This window comes from Dermacentor andersoni, chromosome 3, assembly GCF_023375885.2.
Source record: "Dermacentor andersoni chromosome 3, qqDerAnde1_hic_scaffold, whole genome shotgun sequence".
Classification (NCBI taxonomy): domain Eukaryota; kingdom Metazoa; phylum Arthropoda; class Arachnida; order Ixodida; family Ixodidae; genus Dermacentor; species Dermacentor andersoni.
Genome location: NC_092816.1, coordinates 151,713,939 through 151,734,900, shown reverse-complemented (window position 1 = coordinate 151,734,900; position 20,962 = coordinate 151,713,939). Strand labels below are relative to the sequence as shown.

The 20,962-nt window shown below is 45.9% G+C and overlaps 3 protein-coding genes and 1 non-coding gene across 4 annotated transcripts in view; 3 read left to right on the top strand and 1 right to left on the bottom strand.

Moving 5' to 3' along the window:
* The first annotated feature begins 6,692 nt into the window (after positions 1–6,692).
* Positions 6,693–6,764, top strand: TRNAA-CGC (transfer RNA alanine (anticodon CGC)). The gene has a single exon. It is a non-coding gene; the product is annotated as a tRNA-Ala (tRNA).
* Positions 6,765–11,975: 5,211 nt separating this feature from the next.
* LOC126524624 (general transcription factor 3C polypeptide 6-like) lies at positions 11,976–13,592 on the bottom strand. The gene has a single exon (XM_050172926.3). The coding sequence runs from the start codon at positions 13,446–13,448 to the stop codon at positions 12,984–12,986; it is 465 nt and encodes a 154-aa protein (XP_050028883.1). The 5' UTR covers positions 13,449–13,592; the 3' UTR covers positions 11,976–12,983.
* A 183-nt stretch (positions 13,593–13,775) lies between these two features.
* APC7 (anaphase-promoting complex subunit 7) overlaps positions 13,776–20,962 on the top strand; it is a 42,635-nt gene continuing 35,448 nt past the window's right edge. The window contains exons 1-4 of the mRNA XM_050172921.3: positions 13,776–14,083; positions 14,163–14,285; positions 14,383–14,463; positions 14,551–14,634. Of these exons, the coding sequence (XP_050028878.1) occupies positions 14,000–14,083; positions 14,163–14,285; positions 14,383–14,463; positions 14,551–14,634 (372 nt within the window). The 5' untranslated portion in view covers positions 13,776–13,999. The remainder of the gene's footprint in view (positions 14,084–14,162; positions 14,286–14,382; positions 14,464–14,550; positions 14,635–20,962) is intronic.
* LOC140216793 (uncharacterized) lies at positions 15,105–16,992 on the top strand. Its single transcript, XM_072287342.1, has one exon. The coding sequence runs from the start codon at positions 15,339–15,341 to the stop codon at positions 16,917–16,919; it is 1,581 nt and encodes a 526-aa protein (XP_072143443.1). The 5' UTR covers positions 15,105–15,338; the 3' UTR covers positions 16,920–16,992.

Genomic DNA, 20,962 nt, shown 5'->3' with positions numbered 1-20,962 from the left:
TTAACCAGGTGCGATGGCGGCACGCATAGCGTGGGAAGCTAGCCGCCAGAATAACTATACCAAGGACTGCTGCTGATGAGGGCGAAATACCTTCGTGTAATTATAATAACCCTAATAGGACTACTTTCGAAAAAAAAGGAAACGGCCCAGAGGGCTATACTACGAGAGCTATGACTGATAGTTTTCTATATATATATATATATATATATATATATATATATATATATATATATATATATATATATATATATATATATTCGTCTCATCTATGGGATCGCATGCGCGCGCTGTTTCTTTGTCTCTGCGTGTAGTACAGTTAAGAGAGCCAGTTTAAGGGCGGAGAAGAAGAAAGAAGAGAAAAGCAAAAACTGCAGCGCCGTGGTTTTAAAGCGCACCCGTGGTAGAGAAACGGAATGCGATATAAGCGTGCGTAGCCATGATACGCACACGACAAACTGCCTTAAAATATTTAGACTTGAGGGAAAGCTTCATTAGCAAACGATAGCACGGCAATCAGCCCTCGAATATAATTATAACTCTAATAATAATTGTAAATATTCATCTCATCTATGGGATCTAATGCGCGCGCTGTTTCTTTGTCTCTGCGTGTAGTACAGTTAAGAGAGCCAGTTTAAGGGCGGAGAAGAAGAAAGAAGAGAAAAGCAAAAAAGCTGCAGCGCCGTGGTTTTAAAGCGCACCCGTGGTAGAGAAACGGAATGCGATATAAGCGTGCGTAGCCATGATACGCATACGACAAACTGCCTTAAAATATTTAGACTTGAGGGAAAGCTTCATTAGCAAACGATAGCACGGCAATCAGCCCTCGAATATAATTATAACTCTAATAATAATTGTAAATATTCATCTCATCTATGGGATCTAATGCGCGCGCTGTTTCTTTGTCTCTGCGTGTATTACAGTTAAGAGAGCCAGTTTAAGGGCGGAGAAGAAGAAAGAAGAGAAAAGCAAAAAAGCTGCAGCGCCGTGGTTTTAAAGCGCACCCGTGGTAGAGAAACGGAATGCGATATAAGCGTGCGTAGCCATGATACGCATACGACAAACTGCCTTAAAATATTTAGACTTGAGGGAAAGCTTCGTTAGCAGACGATAGCACGGCAATCAGCCCTCGAATATAATTATAACTCTAATAATAATTGTAAATATTCATCTAATCTATGGGATCTAATGCGCGCGCTGTTTCTTTGTCTCTGCGTGTCGTACAGTTAAGAGAGCCAGTTTAAGGGCGGAGAAGAAGAAAGAAGAGAAAAGCAAAAAAGCTGCAGCGCCGTGGTTTTAAAGCGCACCCGTGGTAGAGAAACGGAATGCGATATAAGCGTGCGTAGCCATGATGCGCATACGACAAACTGCCTTAAAATATTTAGACTTGAGGGAAAGCTTCATTAGCAAACGATAGCACGGCAATCAGCCCTCGAATATAATTATAACTCTAATAATAATTGTAAATATTCATCTCATCTATGGGATCTAATGCGCGCGCTGTTTCTTTGTCTCTGCGTGTATTACAGTTAAGAGAGCCAGTTTAAGGGCGGAGAAGAAGAAAGAAGAGAAAAGCAAAAAAGCTGCAGCGCCGTGGTTTTAAAGCGCACCCGTGGTAGAGAAACGGAATGCGATATAAGCGTGCGTAGCCATGATACGCATACGACAAACTGCCTTAAAATATTTAGACTTGAGGGAAAGCTTCGTTAGCAGACGATACCACGGCAATCAGCACTCGAATATAATTATAACCCTAATACTAATTGTAAATATTCATCTCATCTATGGGATCTAATGCGCGCGCTGTTGCTTTGTCTCTGCGTGTAGTAGTTGAGAGAGCCAGTTTAAGGGCGGAGTAGTTGGAAGGCATACTTTCTAGGAAAAATGGACGCTCAAGGAGAAGAGCGAACTCGAGCGGCTTTAGAGGCTAGGAAAACTGCCTTAAAATATTTAGACTTGAGGGAAAGCTTCGTTAACAAACTATAACACGGCAATCAGCACTCGAATACGACGAGAGAAATTACTGAGACGTGGAAAATTCCCTTGAAAAAAAATCTGGTTTGCTAGACAAATGCTTGTATGTATTCAACCTCTTAAAAGATGAGGGGTGAAATATGCGCTCACCGAGAGGGCATCTTCAGCACGAGACATCCAAAAGGCGCCTTACAGAGATGTGGAGAGCTTCGCGGCCGGAACGAAGCCTCCCCTCTCCGCCGGCCAAGAGGGGGAAACGCGCTTTCCGATCGCTCAAGGTTGCGTGGACAAAGCATAACTCTAGCGTCAAGGAAAAGCTTAACCAGGTGCGATGGCGGCACGCATAGCGTGGGAAGCTAGCCGCCAGAATAACTATACCAAGGACTGCTGCTGATGAGGGCGAAATACCTTCGTGTAATTATAATAACCCTAATAGGACTACTTTCGAAAAAAAAAAGGAAACGGCCCAGAGGGCTATATTACGAGAGCTATGACTGATAGTTTTCTATATATATATATATATATATATATATATATATATATATATATATTCGTCTCATCTATGGGATCGCATGCGCGCGCTGTGTCTTTGTCTCTGCGTGTAGTACAGTTAAGAGAGCCAGTTTAAGGGCGGAGAAGAAGAAAGAAGAGAAAAGCAAAAACTGCAGCGCCGTGGTTTTAAAGCGCACCCGTGGTAGAGAAACGGAATGCGATATAAGCGTGCGTAGCCATGATACGCACACGACAAACTGCCTTAAAATATTTAGACTTGAGGGAAAGCTTCATTAGCAAACGATAGCACGGCAATCAGCCCTCGAATATAATTATAACTCTAATAATAATTGTAAATATTCATCTCATCTATGGGATCTCATGCGCGCGCTGTTTCTTTGTCTCTGCGTGTAGTACAGTTAAGAGAGCCAGTTTAAGGGCGGAGAAGAAGAAAGAAGAGAAAAGCAAAAAAGCTGCAGCGCCGTGGTTTTAAAGCGCACCCGTGGTAGAGAAACGGAATGCGATATAAGCGTGCGTAGCCATGATACGCATACGACAAACTGCCTTAAAATATTTAGACTTGAGGGAAAGCTTCATTAGCAAACGATAGCACGGCAATCAGCCCTCGAATATAATTATAACTCTAATAATAATTGTAAATATTCATCTCATCTATGGGATCTAATGCGCGCGCTGTTTCTTTGTCTCTGCGTGTATTACAGTTAAGAGAGCCAGTTTAAGGGCGGAGAAGAAGAAAGAAGAGAAAAGCAAAAAAGCTGCAGCGCCGTGGTTTTAAAGCGCACCCGTGGTAGAGAAACGGAATGCGATATAAGCGTGCGTAGCCATGATACGCATACGACAAACTGCCTTAAAATATTTAGACTTGAGGGAAAGCTTCGTTAGCAGACGATAGCACGGCAATCAGCACTCGAATATAATTATAACCCTAATACTAATTGTAAATATTCATCTCATCTATGGGATCTAATGCGCGCGCTGTTGCTTTGTCTCTGCGTGTAGTAGTTGAGAGAGCCAGTTTAAGGGCGGAGTAGTTGGAAGGCATACTTTCTAGGAAAAATGGACGCTCAAGGAGAAGAGCGAACTCGAGCGGCTTTAGAGGCTAGGAAAACTGCCTTAAAATATTTAGACTTGAGGGAAAGCTTCGTTAACAAACTATAACACGGCAATCAGCACTCGAATACGACGAGAGAAATTACTGAGACGTGGAAAATTCCCTTGAAAAAAAATCTGGTTTGCTAGACAAATGCTTGTATGTATTCAACCTCTTAAAAGATGAGGGGTGAAATATGCGGAGGGAAGATAAAATGAGGAGGGAAGATAACCGATGGTCACTAAGAGCTACGGACTGGATTCCAAGAGAAGGGAAGCGTAGCAGGGGGCGCCAGAAAGTTAGGTGGGCAGATGACATTAAGACGTTTGCAGGGACAACATGGCCACAATTAGTACAGGACCGGGGTAGTTGGAGAAGTATGGGAGAGGCCTTTGCCCTGCAGTGGGCGTAACTAGGCTGATGATGATGATGATGATGACATAAGGACTAACTACAGATTATATTCATTTTCTTATATTGCCGCGAAACTGTGGAAACCTTAACCTGGTGGCATCACATCATCCATCGCGTTTATCTACTTAACTTATTATAGTAACCACGTTTTGCAAAAGTTTTGCACGCATTTGTAACGAAGCTATTGTAATATTTATATTTACCTTTTTTTATATTTTTTGCCTTCACGCTTATTATCACGGACTCCTGCTACAACCCATGAATGAGCTCTAGAGACCCGCCTTTATAAAAGTAACATGTCCATGTCCATAAAAGTAGCACGTACCAGAAACAATAAAAATTGATTGATTGATTCATAGGTTGATGGATTGCGGCAGATGGCGCGTCGAACGAGTTATTAGTGCGAAAGTCGACTGGTGCGCAAAATACGTGGCCCATGTAAGGTCTCTATTTAAATAATTCACGCAGAAACTCCTCTGAGAGCTGCCTAAGTATGCACAAGCATTGTGCCGCTTGCTCACCTCCACGAAGTCCGGTGTCATTATCCACGTTATATAAAACTTGATCCGACCAGTATAAACGACAGCGCTGCGGCGACACAAACTGCTGCGGGCGGTAGCGCAAGGTGAAGTGATGACGCAAGCAAACTACTGCAGATTGCGGTGCCAGGTGAGCTGGTGAGGTTCCAACAATTATAAGCCGTTATCGCTCTTTAGCGCCTTATCCATCCGCGTAGAACCATTATCAACCGTACTCCGGCGGCGGCATGCGTATGGCGCGGCCGCGCGGGACCTATCTTGAAAGCTATCTGAGATGAGGACATAGTGCGCAGAGTGGTGATAGCTTCGTGTGCGCTGTGTTCTCGCCGCTTAGTTGGCGTTGAAGCGAGAGGCAGCTCGAAGGTGAATTCTCTCGCTGCAGCGGGCCCTATCTTGAAAGCGAGCGTTTTACGTGACGGACGCAAGGATGGACGGCATAGAAATGCTTACGCATTTAAAAATTTATCTAGACACCTTAGGCATATAGACGTGACCTATCTGGCCATGGGAGAAAGGCAAGCTACCCCTCTTAAATAATCTTGTTCAGCGGCTCCGGCACAGTACACGCATTGATCGAAAGGTTGATGAATGGATGCTATGAGCACCCCCTTTGGAACGGGGTGATGGGTTGCGCCACCAATCTCTTGTTATTATATTGCCTAATGTCCTACTTATGTCAAAAAAGAAAAAAAAGGAAAGGAAAAAAACCACGATGAATTCCCATAACCAAACTTCCTGAACCCCTATTGTGAACTTTGTTTATGCACGCCTCCGTTGTTTGTCGTTTCCCTACTTTTCTTCCACCAATCTTCTAATCGCCGCTTACTGAACGCTAGAGTTACTGTATATGCTACCAAAGGTATTTTGGGAAAAGTCGGGGAATGCGGGAGATGGAAATTCAAGACGATGAGCAAAACGTTAACAAGGTGAATGCAGGAGTCAACGTTTCGACAAGTGGACTTGTCCTCTTCAATGCTGTGTACGCTTTCCTCGCCACAGTATATATATATAGGTGGGGTTCTTCTAAAGGGGAGAGGGTGCGGAAACGAGGGAAGGTGTGTTAGCGTGTCGAATTGGGAGTAAAGGAACGCTGTGCACAAGGTCAAAGCCAGGGCCACCCCCCCCTCTCCCCGGTCTGTCAACGCACGCGTGTTAGCCGGCGTGTCAAGGGGGTCTGACACGCCGGATGAAAAAGAAAAAAAAGAGGGGGGGGGGATACGCCAAGAAATCAAACTATAAGTGTTGTTGCCTATAGCTTGAAGCTAAACTTCAAGCTATAGGCAACAACACTTAGTTTGATAGGCAACAACACTTATAGTTTGATTTCGTGGCGTATCCCCCCCTCTTTTTTTTTTCATCCCGCGTGTCAGACGCCCTTGACACGCCGGCTAACATGCCTGCGTTGACAGACCGGGGAGAGGGGGGGGGGGTGGCCCTGGCTTTGACCTTGTGCACAGCGTTCCTTTACTCCCAATTCGACACGCTAACACACCTTCCCTCGTTTCCGCACCATCTCCCCTTTAGAAGAACCCCACCTATATATATACTGTGGCGAGGAAAGCGTACGCAGCCTTGAAGAGGACAAGTCCACTTGTCGAAACGTTGGCTCCTCCATTCACCTTGTTCACGTTTTGCTCAAAGGTATTTTGGTAGCATATATAGTAACTCTACTGGATGGATGGATGGATGGATGGATGGATGTTATGAGCGTCCCCTTTGGAACGGGGCATTGGGTTGCGCCACTAAGCTCTTGCTATTATACTGCCTAATGTCCTACCCAAGTTAAACAATAAAAAAATAAACACTATGAACTCCCACACCCACATTTTCCGATCCCCTATTGCTAACTGTGCTTTTGTACGTCTCCGTTTTTTGTTGTTTCCCTACTTTTCGTCCACCAATCCCACCACTGAACGCGTTGCTATAGCGACACCTGTTGCACTGCGTAAACACCATATACTGTCTGCAATGGCCTCCGTGATATGTGCGACGTTATGTACCATGCTGCGGTCTCAGAGGGCGTGCGCCTAGAACACAATCGCTCTCGAGTAGCGGCCGTAACATGTACTTGCAGACGCAGCTTAGATCGTATGCACTCCTTTAGCAGTCTAGCGAACAGCCACAAATCCTATGATTTCGCGACAAGCAGCAGTGCAGGCAGTCCCGGGGGTGTAGCTCAGTGGTAGAGCGCTCGCTTCGCATGTGAGAAGTCCCGGGTTCAAACCCCGGCACCTCCACTCTTTTTTTTTTTTTTTTCCGCTCGGGATGCATCGCTCCAGATGCACAAACGCCCTTGTCGTGCATTCCCACTCGACAGCGCCTGAGCGGCACGGTTGTGGAGGATCAGCGAGCCTCCACAAACGCGCAGTGTGTCTGGCTTCAACGAATTCAGACTGGTGCTAATTCCATAACAGCGACGAAGCGAAGTCGACGCGCCGTGAACGCTACGTCAATGACCCCGCTGGTGGAACCAAGTACAAGGTAAACATGCCTGGTAGCAAAGCTTCCATAGGAGCCCACATGTTCAAAACATGGCGGTTCATCTGCAGATGGATGGATGGATGAATGTTATGAGCGTCCCCTTTGGAACGGGGCGGTGGGTTGCGCCACCAAGCTCTTGCTATTATACTGCTTAATGCCCTACCTAGGTATGGGGCTTAGCGCCATCTGTATGTGGAGGGAACACCAGATCCGGCTAGAACAGTGGGAACGACTGGGCAGGCGAGCCGAATATGTGGAGGAAACCCCCAGACAGACATTGCCCGGCTAGAGTCACCCAGTCACAGCGAGTGGCCGCTGATGCCGACCACCTCAGCTACACGAGCTCCTACGACTCAGACGGCCGACCAGGCAGCGACGCAGCTGGGACACACTGACTTGAACCGGCATGGCTGGCGGATTGGATTGTCGTGGCTTTGGTGAAATCCGAGGCGACTGGTGCCTAGAATACAACGAACCAGACGGACTCACAGACTGACTGTGACAAAAGTGTGTTATGTTCTTTCTCTGCTTACTTTCTACGCCTTAGTTTCTTTCCTTTTAGTGCTTTCAACATCTCCTGTGGCATTGACAAACGCCTGCCCTGTGTCAAAAGGGATCAGGACCACTTACTTACTTACTTACTTCCGGCGGAAGAAAAAATAATGTGACGCCATATCCACTAAAAACAGAAGTGACGTCATTTTGTTTTCGAAGGCACGAAATTTGTTTTGTTGGCCTGCCTTTAGAGCTATATACTCAAATGCCCCACCATTCGACTTGATGGGCATTTCAAGCTTTCAGCGGGGAAAGCGATGCAGGAAAAGGCCAGCCGTACGGTTGTCGAAATCGCACCCCTGCACAGAACATACTTTCTTTGAAGGCCGACGAAAGCTTTAAGTGTAGAGTGCTGGTCGGACACCAAGCCCGTTGACCAGCTCAGTCGCACGAAAACAACTAAACAATTATCTGGCAGTCTTAACTCACTGCTTTTGACTGAACAGGTTAAGAAGCAATGAAGCTAACCACGTCACCAAATTCAGACAAACGTCGACAAGCATGTGGGGGGGGGGGTATATTACAACAGGTGAGGTGAATTTTACGAGCATGCCTTTCTGCCCATTTCAAGACGTGCATTGCATTGCCGGTGATAGTGGCGTCAACACCCCCTGTAACAATGAGCACTGAAAAGAAATGCATTTATTAATAATAATAAAATAAATAAACTTTTATTTGCTTAACTCGTCACGAAAATATAAAATTGACCAGGAATTTTATTTTCGTTGAATGAATCAAACTGTGTCTCACTTGAATTAAACGCTTTTTCTTTCCCAATGTTTGTTCCCTCCAAACATAGTCGCACCTCAATCACTGCTCCCATAACCACCCTTACTGACGTCGGTGACAAATTGTACTGAACCGCTTTTCGCCCGAAGCTTTGCGACCTATTTGGATCGACCTTGCCAAGTACGGCAGCATTCAGCCTTGTACTGCTGGCATGAACGTTGCAGGCTATAGTGTTCCTGCTGAGCTACTGAGCGCATCCACTGCTCTGAGTGGAACGAGCAGTAAACGTCAAACTAACCTTACCCAATGCATGTCTACCCACCGCTACCAGTCATTTACTATTACACTATTATCCCGATTGTGAGTGTTAAGATGACCAATTATGCATTTGTTTTGCAGATTTAAGGCGTTACGGGAGAGAAGGATTTTTCTGAGGTTCTCGACAAAGAAGGCTTACACATTAAAAATGTCAGTTTCACCTAAAGGCAGCATTATAGCTAAGTAATTGTACCACAATAATACTTTATAACTGAGGACAATTATAAGCAACATACCTTTAATCTCTATCGCCAAAGATATGCCACGCTCTTAAACAGCTTGGTTAAAGTCAAATGAAATGCCTGGTATTCTTGTACTCACTCTGAATATGAGAAGACATGCGAGCCGAATGTGCACCGCAGTCTCATAGCATAGGAACAAGGAAAGCAAACAAAATGGTCTTCCTATTTTGTGCGAAAGCTCACTAAAAGACAATGCAAGCCGCCAGCTCAGCAGGCTGAAGACAGTGGAAACGAGTATGATACCAGTTCCATTTTGGGCATGTCTGGCATCAAGCATAAATGGCACATACTGGAGTGAAGTCAGGCAATGGCATGACCAAGTTGTGAAATCGCAAAACTGCCAAAAAAAGTGAAACGGTATACGCCAGCACGGGGTAGTCACATGAGGGAAAGTTACTAGGTCCCACCAACTGCCCCACTCCCGATATGTCAGAGCCATGGAGCAAAGTAGCGATTGTGATGCTGTTGCATCATACAGGATTAGCCTCAGACGTTGATTGTTCCACCTGGAAATCTAGCTCTTGCACTATTAGTACGGGAAGAATATAGAGGTCCGAGTGGCTCAATTTACTGTTAGTCACAACCACACAAAGAAATTAAATAAGAGCTAGTGAAGACAGAGAAAGCACAGAGGAAGTTAACTGATATGTCTAATTGAAGATTACAGATAAGTTAAAGGTAAATAAAAGGAAATGAAAAGGTATCTAGCTGCAGGTGGGGACTGAACCCGCATCCTAAACATCACACGTGCAGTACTTTACAGGGTGCTTCATACAACGCCCATCAATTCAGTGTCTGTGAGAAACACAATCACCAGGCTAAGAGCTCTTTTTCTGATAACTCTGGGCCCTTCAGGAAACACTATACCCTGAAAGCTCATATGTGAAATACCCCTTGTTTATAGATTATGAAGTAAACACCTTTCTTTCCTCTTTGAACTGTTGGCACAGCCAGTAGTGATTCACATCACTGGTGTCATCACAATGAAAATTTTTTTCCTTGCTCTTCCGTCACAGCACACTGAAACAGAGGTGATAGCTTGAAAACAAGCAGCAGAATACATACAGTCAAACCCAATCAAACTGAAAGCTGTTAAATTGAATGATCCCTTCTATAGAACAAATTCCGCTAATTGTGAAGCTGTCTTGAGAATAAGAAGTTAAATATACAGTTACATAAAAGGAAAGTTTTATGAATACCTGATAGATCTAACTCCACACAGCATCAAAGAACTCTATAAGATAGCTATCTTTATATGTTATGCCCGCAATGAAACAAAACAAGAGCTTTCCTTCCACTATGGTGTGTGCCACACAGGAATTTCCACCCATGCATCAAGACATCCACTGAACAGCTCAGATCTTTGCAGGGCTTGCGCTTGGGATGCAATTTGATGTCAGAATATTGATTTCCCAGCCAATCAGTGTCTCTCCCAGTAAAACAAGCTCCTTTCAAAACTGAAAAAAAGATCTCTACAGGGATGTATTTTAACAGTCAAATAAAACTTTCATATCGACTAGCTGGCACTTTTTCCCCCCAGAGTTCTATATAAGCGAATTTCACTGAATGGGAATGGAGGGAGCACTCTGTAGCAATTGCAAACTGCCATTTGAATAAAGTATCAGAGAAATGTAATGTCAAATGCCGGATCAGTACACAATGTGCATTAATGTTGCCACCTGGTCTCTCTTCTTCACCAATCTTTCCTCCCTGCCTGTTCATATACCTCATTTCGATTTCCTCGCAGGCTGCCGAAACTATCAGTCAAGATTATAATGGCTGTAGCATAGACTCATTCAAACTCAGTTACCAATACCTTTTTAAGAATACGCATTCACACTCATGTTCACTCAAACTCTTCGGCCCTCACTCACTCGTATTCATACTCGAATCCACTCATGTTCACCAATATGCACTCAAGTCCATAACACCCACACCCTCACTAACATTCATATTGATGTCCCCCTCACACTCACTGGCACTCAGTCCTGTTCACGCATCTACTAACACTGACCTGTACTCACTCTTACTCGCGGTAGTAAAATGAGTCAAAATGCATTGTTGGGCTAACTGATTAATTACGTCAGAAAAGGGCGCCGGAGAACATGAAGCACAAGCAAGAAGACGATCATGACATGAGTTGTTAGTGTGCCTTGTGATTGGCTTATTTGCTTGCCCTCCATGTTCGCAGCTGCTGTGAAACGAGTGCAACTAAGTAGGAACAAGTACGCTGACCTACGAGTTTGAAGCATTTTTTCCTCTCGCTAACGAGAGAGAATTAAGAGGTAGAGTAAATTTTACGCATGCCCTTTGAGGCAAAATTGTGGCTGGTGCCTGCAAGCTCTTTACCTTTCTGCTGCATTGATTCTTGGCATTTTGTATCAGCGGTTCATGTTAACAAACAACTCACTCTCAATGCATTTTTTCGCACTAATAAAAGTTCTAATTCACTGCATTCTGTGTTTCTCTACTTTTATGCTACTTCAGCATACTTCACATTATTCCACCCCCCCCCCATCACCTGATTCATTGATCACTTCCCGCCACTACTATCACTGCCTACCATCATTGAAACCAAAAGTTTTGGGCAGGACTCACTTGCCTCTGGATAGGTACTGCGAACAAATCACGCTCGTTGGTTACTCAGTACGAGTGGCCATATTATTTAATAAATTTCAGCAGCTTTTCTCTGCAGGCCAATATGGTAAACTAAATCAAATGACAAGGTTTAATTAGTATTATGAAGCAATACACGGATTTCAAGGGCTGTGAATTAATTTTGACTACCAGGGCATCTTTAAGGTGCACCTAAATGCAAGTACAGAAGCGTTTTGTGCATTCCACTCATGCTAGAATACAGCTGCCGTGCCATTGCGGCAGACATGGGAAAAGAAATCTGTTGGCAAGGATATAATCTGTCAACACCATCTTCACGTCGCACATTTCAATACACTAACATTGACATGAAGGGCAGCAAGGGCTACGAATTAATTTTGACTACCTGGGCATCTTTAATGTGCACCTAAATGCAAGTACACAAGTGTTTTTTGCATTCCACTCACACTAGAATGCAGCTGCCGTCCCACTGCAGCAAACAAGCAAAAGCACGCATGGGAAAATAAGTCTGTTGGCAAGGATATAATCTGTCATCATTTTCAAGTCACACACTTCAATACATTAACATTGACATGAAGGGCAGCAAGGACAATGCGACGATGACAGGGGCTGATCACTATCGAAGCAAAGCAGTATGCATTACATTACGTACAAGGTACTGCCAAATGTTCTTGAAAAAACGTGCAGCACTAGCTGCACAATTTCTCTACGCTTCACTTTTACTTGATTTGAAGGTCTGTATGCCTATTCTTATGTGGGCACATGCACTAACTATATACAAGTTACCAGAGGCATGGTGCATTCATTCACTGCAGCAGGCAGCTAAATTTGCCCACACACGATAACATGCCACATGAAATGAAGGGCTTCCAGGTGTAGTTTTTGAAGTTTGCACAATAACTATGACAAGGCATTCTGGTGTTCCACGTACCGTGCATAGATCGGAAATCACATTCTATGCAGAAAGGGTCAGGCAGGAAGCACATTGCTTCTGCCATTCTTTTTGACAATTATAAGAACATGGCAAGTAGCGAGTCCATTAACGGTCAAAAAACCGATGGAGCACGACAAATTCTCTGGATTGCCACCGGTTAACTGATGCAGCCAGTGTGCTATTTACAGGGTTCGCAGCTCTCGTGAAGATGAGTGAATTAGACTTTGAGCCAGACGTTCGTTAGGTAAAAAAGGGGGACAATAACGTACGTTGTAGAAACCTTGCCGAATGTTTGCCTTACGCGACCTGTCGCAACAATGTTGAAATGCAAGACAGTCGCTCAGGCGGGCACAAGTGCAGCGTAGCAGAGCGCAGAGGAAACGACTTCGACAACGAATTTGAAAGTGCCGAACATTCGCGCCGCCACGCACTGACGCCGCACTACTTGACAGGACGAATATGAAGTAGGCACAAGCTGAGGAGCTAGCACCACAGCACGCACGTGGCGGGCACGATACTTGTCCAGACACATTCTTGAAAGTTCGGACTTTGTCAATGCAGAGGCCCACAACGACCCATTCTCAACAATCGTCCACCGCCATCTCTGTCGGCGAGTCTTCTTGGTCAGGCTTCGAGTCTTCTGGGTCAGGCTTCTCCGCTTCCCGCATTAATTCGGCAGCCCTAACGGCCGCCTTTTCTTGCAGAAAAGATGTCTTCATGTCGAGCCGCTTTTCAGTTTTGCCGAAATACCTGAGCTCTTTCTGTGGTTTCTGCCGTTTCGGCCGGCAGCCACTGCCACTGGCCTCAGAAGTCCTGTTGGTCTCTTCGCCAGTGGCTGTTTCGATCTCCTCGAAGAGCACGCACGTCCCGATGGTGTCCTTATATTCGCCCGTAAAAAGGTACGAGCCGAGCTTCAGCACAGGTTCTGGTGTGTCGACGCCGAGAACGGTGCACTGTTTGCCGGCCAGGTCCATCACTTGGCTGTCTATGACGCCGGTGAGCTCCACGACGACGTAAACCTCGTCGTCCCCTTCATCGTCGGCCATGGTTCGATGATGAACCGCGTGAATCACAACAGATAACCGATGCTTTTTCTTAAAGTGCGCTTGAAAGGCGACATCCGGCACGGATTGAACTTGGAACACCCCAACCTGCGCGCGGCCATTATGAACTGCGAAAGAAAGACTTGTCTTGGATTGTCTTTCTATTTTAAAAATTATTGCAGTGCAAAGATGAAAATCAAATGTAAAAATATTATTACACGTAGCTATGTTATTTTTTAATATACTTTAAGTTTTACCATTTGAGCCTTTTGGTGCAAAACTTATTTTTATTGACAATTGGTGGCGCTCAAATCGCAAGCACAGGTAGACACTCTAGCGTACGTTCGCTGTCCGCGCCTGACGCATGTTTGACAGCAAGCACTGTATTTTGCCCGTTTAGAGCATTTAGCTGCGCTTGGCAGCGTTTCACGCGATCAGTTATTGGTTTAGTGAAAACGAAGTTAGCCTACGCCCTAAAGTTAGAAAAAGTCTATCATATAGGCCTTGTTATGACCCGATAGTTGCCGCCGAAGTGCGCGTTCAGAGAGGCAAACATGTCAAGCAGCGCGGCGACGAGTTTCATCGACCAGCTCAAACTTCTGTACGACAACAAGTTGTACTCCAATGTCACAGCTCTGGTAAGTGGATAACTGTCAGCGCGATCATAAACAAACCCCGTCATTTTGCGTCGAGCTCATTTGAATTGTCTCATTTCAGTTTAACTTGGCACATCCCATCAGCTCTCACTGCCCCGACTTCATGACGGTGTCGGCAAAGTTTCAAAGCTACGTGTACTGCGGGGATGCCTACGTGCAGCTGGGGGATTTCAAGAGAGCTGAAGTACGTTTCAGCTTTGTGGTGACTGCTGAAGTTTACTAAAACATGGTGCACCAAAAGCAAACCAAAATGTTCACTTTTGGCGTCTTGTCCTCCGCAGGCACTCTACCAGAAGGCTATTCAATTAAAGAAGTCTGCGGCTAAGGCGAAGGGCAAAGGGCCCACGTCAATCATATCGGGAGTAAGTGTCCTCAGTCAGTGCCCACTGCCTCAGTGTGCCCTTTCTCTAACAGAGGCAGACATCTGACACTCGCTTCTCGCTTTGCAGGACGTTACATCTGAAAACGACATCAAGTATCAGATTCACGTCTGCCATGTAAATATGAAGCAGCCTACACAAGCTATTTCTGCGGTGAGTGAAGTTCGTAATGCAGCGGAATGTTCACCGAGTGCAACTTGCATGCAACCGGTGACAAGTTTGAATCGCGCGCTCACTATTTGTGTTTTCGCGTGGTGTTGCTACGGGATGATTTGCTTGCGCAGCGTTGTGTGATCGTTGCTTCAATTACTAATAAATTGTACGAGACACGTGTAGACAGCAATGTAACTAATTGAGGACTATCGACCATTTTTGTTGTCTTTGGCGGTTTGCGGGATATTTGTAGGAATCTCTATGGTGGAAGCGAATGCCTCGGAGATTGCTGCGCGCGATGCCGCTCTCGGATGCCGCAACAGGCGACGTTGCTCTATGAACAGACTTTACACAAAGAAAGGCGCGTTACACTTTAATGAGCACCACGAATTTCTCAGCACAGGTGCCGACCAATTGTTATTACGGCTTTGTTGTTATCGCCACTTGTGCGATTACGAAACCGACGCTGCTTCTAGCCGGCTGGTGTTCGTTTGAGATAACGAAAAGTTGTGTAGTCTGTGCTGCAGTTTTCGAAGGACGCATGTGTCGCGAAGCCCAGGACCGGTAGGTTCGTTGTGGAATGGTGTCGCTTTGGTCACCCCGTCTGCGTCGTCGCATTGACAACCACGAGCTAACAACCAAGCGAGTGTGCCGCTCTTGATCATCAGTGACCACTCGTGCATCACTGTCAACCCGTGCCTACCATGGACGGTACAAGCGCAGCAGTAGGCGAAGCGCGAACACCGAAGGCAGTGCGCGGTTCGGCCGAGACGGTCTCCGCCGCAGCTGCCAACCGTGCGAAGAAGGCGCGCCACACGTACTGTGCTGCGCCGAACTGCGAGTGCAGCAAGACCCGGCACCGGCAGGAGCACGACGGCCGCCGGTGCTCGCTGTTCGGCATGCCGCGCGACGAGCAGATGTTCCGGCGCTGGCAGCGGTACATGCCACCGCGCGCCGGCGGAAGGCGGCTCACGCCGCAGTCGGCACTGTGCGAGCGCCACTTCGACCCGCAGTTTGTCCTGCGCTACTACGAGCACACCATCAACGGGGAGGTCGTGCGCATCATGCGCGGCAAGCCGTCGCTCACGCCGGACGCGGTGCCCACCATGTTCCCGGACTCGCCCTCGTATTACACGCGCCACGTGCCCAGACGTCGTAAGCCGGTGCAGAGGGTAGCCCTGCCTCCGCCCAAGCCCAAGCGAACGTCGGCGACGACCTCTACCGCCAAGACTTCTTCGGCAGACGTCGCCGCTGTAGGCGATTCGTCCGAAGTCGAAGCCGCGGTGGCGCAGGTGCCCGCGACCAGCGACGCCGATCCGGTCGTCCGCAAGTGCGAGGTTACGCCGGGAGTAGCCTTGCCTGCGCCCAAACCCAAGCGAACGTCGGCGACGACCTCTTCCGCCAAGACTTCTTCGCCGGACGTCGCCGCTGTAGGCGACGCGTCTGAGGTCGAAGCCGCCGTGACGCAGGTGCCCGCGACCAGCGATGCCGAACCGGTCGTCAAGTGCGAGGTTACGCCGGCGTTCCCGTACAAGGACCTACCTCTGCCGTCGAGCCAGTGGGCGTGCCACGTGATCAGCGAGAAGCCGCTGGTGATAGCGTACAGCACGTGCCGCATCTCGAACGATGAGCCGGGTCGTCTGGTCACCGAAAAGTTGGTGCTGGTTCGCGAGCACGAAGACCACGCCGAGTGTCACGTTTACCTGGAGGGTCGCCGGCTGACCAGCTTCGAGGGTGCTGGTGGCACCGACTACCCGGAAACGCTGCTGCAAAGGCTCGACAGTATCGAGCGATGTCCCGGACTCGGGCGGCCCGAGGAGTTCCACTTAGCCAAGCACCTCCCGCCCTACGTGGAGATGCGGGAATCCCGTCTGCACAGCATCTATTGTTCTGGCATGAGCACCACCCGCACAGGCCTGTCGGAGAAGTGCCAGCATGCCAGGAGCCTGCTGCGCAAAAAGCGGGCACGGCTGGAACGCAAGATGAGAATGCCGGACCATCCACCGGTTAGGGAAGTTGTAATGTCTACAGAGCCATCGACGCCGCCTCTTATGCCTGCCGATTTCGCCGGTGCATCACATGGCAAAATTGTGGAAAGGGAATTCAAAGCCGATGTACAAGGCAACGTACCTACTGTGGAACTTGTTCTTGACGAGACTGAAGGTGGTCCGGTGGAGACTGGCCTTGGTGAGAGTGAATATACTCCTGTGCTTGAAGTTGAAGATGAGACAGCAGTGCCTTACCGTGTTGTCATTTCGGGACAAGTGCCAATTTATGTACAGTGATCTGGATGGGCCTTAACAAACAGAAAGAGTACAGAAGCAGTTAAAAACAATAAATGTTGACATTTTTCTTGGATTTACTTGGAAGATTTGGCTTGATGTAATATGAGACAGGTTGCAACTTGCATCAATCCATATTTAGCTATCGCTTTTAATGCTATTTTCACAGAACTGATCTTCATCTTCGTAGGAATTGTTCGTGCGCAAAATAGCTTCACGTGTAAGCAAGACATTAACAGCAGAAGCAGTGTCAGTGACATTGGACAGTTCATGTCTCTGAACTAGTTTATTTGATGACAGGAATTTTAGACTATAAACACAAGCACACATGTAGGTAGCCAATAATTACTACATTGAAAGAACAGACCTTCGCTTCCAGAGAGTGATAGATTTCTACCACAGATGCGGCCATTTTCTCTATTGAAGGAAAGTTTTCTTTGCCTCTTCCCCCACTTTGTCTGGCCAAGTAAGCCGGGCCCATTCCCAAGGTGATGCAACCAATCATGGCGACTTGGTGGGCCGATCTTTATACCAGTGTCCCCACACCAGTTTTTAATGTTACTTGTAACGCAGTCTGATTCTGGAGTCAGTGCCACATCGCAACACCCGCATGTCTCATAGCTTTAACTAATGGAACTAACCAATAAGCGTTCCCAGCAGCATATCTTGGCAAGTGTGCCGGGAAGTTATTGCTTGACTTGGGTAATCATGCTTCGATGGTTTGTGCCCACTTGTACTGCATAAGAAATTTTCCCAATAACTCCTACACTCTGATGCCTGTACTTCTGCCCAGAATCGTTAGCTCCTTCATTACCACTAAATATGTGCCCATTTTTGGTGTTCTTATGTTTTAACATGTTGTTTCAAAAAGTGGTAGTTGTAACGTCTACAGCTATGCATAATGTTTTGCATGCATAATAATCACCCATTATTTCAGAAAGTGGTAGACACGACATATAAAGCTATGCATAAAGTTATAGCCTGATCACCCATGTTTTGAATAAATGTATAGCAGCAATAACTGTTCAATAACTGTTCAGACAGTTTTTGAGAATTCTTATGTGAAATGTCATAGAAGCACTTCAAGGAACATGAATGAAAGTAGTAATTTGCTATTTCTAGTATTAGTACTGAGAGTAAAAAAAAAAATTACAATATGTGCACCTGGCTAATAGTTCCCAACTTTTGTAAGTCGGATCATGCAAAAAAAGTATGAAAAGCTGTTGGCATCAATAGTAGCCATAGTGATGCCCATGCTATGCAGGAAGGCAGTAGCTTTGCAAATGTGGAAATGGTTAAGTCCCTATTGTACATGGAGTGTTTGTTTTTACTTCATTCTTTAGGCTCTTGAAGCAATGGGTGTCAGGTCATAGTGCATGCAGAAGCCTCCTCATACTTGATTATCACGTCCAGTCAGCTTTTCTGTGCAAGAAAATTGGTCTAGTGTGCATTGAAGTAGTGCTTGAGCCTCCAGGTTCCTTCTTCAGTGACGTACAGTAACGTAGAGTGCTGCACAATGTTGTACGGTAATGAATAAAGGCACTTGTACAGACTTTGTTCAGAATGTAAGATATTAAACTGCTAAACAAGATTCAGCCGAAAGGTCACTCTGGAAAATGTAAGATATTAAACTACTCAACAAGATTCAGTTGAAGGTTGCTCTGAAATTGACTGCATGCTTTTTTGCAAGTTAAAACCCCACACGACGAAAGAAATTGCTCGTAATAATTTGTACATACACTGTTAAAACGCTGATGGGTAGAAGCAACCCACAGTCGGAAAAATAAAGGGGCACTTAATATTAATTGAACACAATTATCAGAATGATTCGCACTCTTGAGCACCTACCATTGGCTGAGACATCGTTAAAACAGCCTAGACGTTTGTTTGGAAAATTAGGCAACCCGAGAGGAGGTTTTGTGTATTCACTGCTGCTATTTAAAAATTATGTTGAGTTGACCAAAATGCAAATTTTGCATCATTTTATCAATGTGCTAGAACCAGTGGAGGCTAGTCTCAAGGATACCTCCAGTCAGTTTTATTTTTAAAGGCTCTCTGTCAGAAATTGTCAGATCTAACGAATGGTTAACATTCATTCATCATTTCAGACTTTGCTAGTACAACAATTTCAATGGAAGTGTTAAGAGCATGTAGGAAAACTGCCTATCAAATTGGTTGTGTTCTATAGGCACGGTAACAAAAGTGTTAAAGGAGGCTCGCATTTTCAGGTGGCGTGGTGCACAGGTTCACAGACATTTATGCATTTTTTTTTTTTAATGCAGAGCGGTTTGTGCTTACGTACATTTTAGTCGGGAGCGCACTTTCGAGCTTTGGTGACCTTTGAAAATTGCTGGAACGTTTCGCATACCAGGCCCAAAGTCATGTGCAGATAGCTGGCAGCAGTAAACCCTGCCATTCCTTTATCAAGGCTAGCTTGTGTCATGCAAGGACATGTCAGACGCGTCTCTTCACCAACCTGGCTTCATGCGGCGCATGTTTCTGCGTACAGGGGCTAGTCAAAAGTTCAAAAGTAGGTCTTGGGAGAACCGGAGCTGAACTGTGGAAAAGGGGAACTCATTCTCAGCGTGTGCTTGCTGCATTGCTGAAAAGCAGCAATGTCTTTTTCTCTTTCACACTGCGCTTGCTTGTGCAATCTGGAATGAGAGTGAGTGCAGGATACAGGGAGCCCGTAGCTGATGTCAGGGCTAACCACCCGTGGTGCAATTTACGAATGGTGCAGGCTGTCGCCTTTGGCGCATGCTTTTGTAGAAACCACATTACAGCCAGATTCTGATGAGAGAAAAAAAGTGTGTCGCGATGCCGGTGCACATTTCCATGAATGACGGTGAGAGAAGTGCTGCCTTCTGCATAGACCAGCTCACTGACAGTGCAACTTAATCAAGCTATCACACATGCATGCAATGTTGATGTTTTCAATTAAATAACATATCCGTCCAAAAATGCGTTGCTTTATAATTGCTTGCAAATTCATTTTACAGTGGGAAATTTAAGGGCTATCGTCAGTGGGGTAAATCATTTTCTTGCTATGGTCAGTTATGTATCCTCGCAACCAGAAAAACTTTGTTTAGACATGACACTGCATTTTACTCACTTAATTGTTCTCGGCATTGGCTGTAGGAGCGGGAGTTAATTGTACATCACATTCTTGCGCTAAAAAAAATTCACCATGCAAGTAACGCTTCGGTCAGTCGTGGGTAGTGTCATGTGCTGTCTGGCGCGGTGAAAGAGCTCAGAAATTTGAAACATAGTAATGGAAGTTTCAGATCATAAAATTTGTGCTGTGCCCACTATCAGTGCCATGCACCAAGCCATGCAGCAATGCATTGCACTTCCTTCAAAAGAGTTGGCAGGCTCGGAAAAATTTGTCTTTCTTGCCATGGCATCGCAGGGCATACACATCAGGCGGAACGTCTCTCAATCTTGTGCCGCCAGGCTGCCACATACATACGTAGGCAGTTCTTAAGTTGAAGCTTACAAGTCCTAAATAGTGCAAGGCTTGTGCAGAAACAGGTTTTAGTGATGAAAACTGGCCTTTGAATAAGAGTTAAGAAAGTGCTTAGGGTGCTGGCAGTATTGACATTTCAAGCAGTGTGTTTAAGCCCTGTTCCTATTTATTTAGCATACCATACAGGCTCTCTTTGGAGCATAGAGTAAGGGGGATATACACAGAAGTATGGATACACACAAAGGTGCAAACTGTGGTGTAGCTGTACTAATGAAATAAGCACAGCGACAACAACATCAATACTATAATTCCAAAACTGACAGAAGCACTCGGAATACACCTCAATTTATGGAAGTACGTCATGGAGTGATGCTAGGTGTAATGAGATTGCAGTTGCACGCAGAGTGTATCGAGGCCACACATGTAAGCAGTTGCGTCTGGAAGATTATTGCAGAGTCAGATATAGTTGCTTTGGTCTAAAGAGGCCTTCTGTTGCAATATGCAAGGTAATGCGCCTCCTCTCTCACTTCTAGAAAATGCTGACCAGTCGTGAAACTCTCCTTAGCGTGCAAAGTTTGGT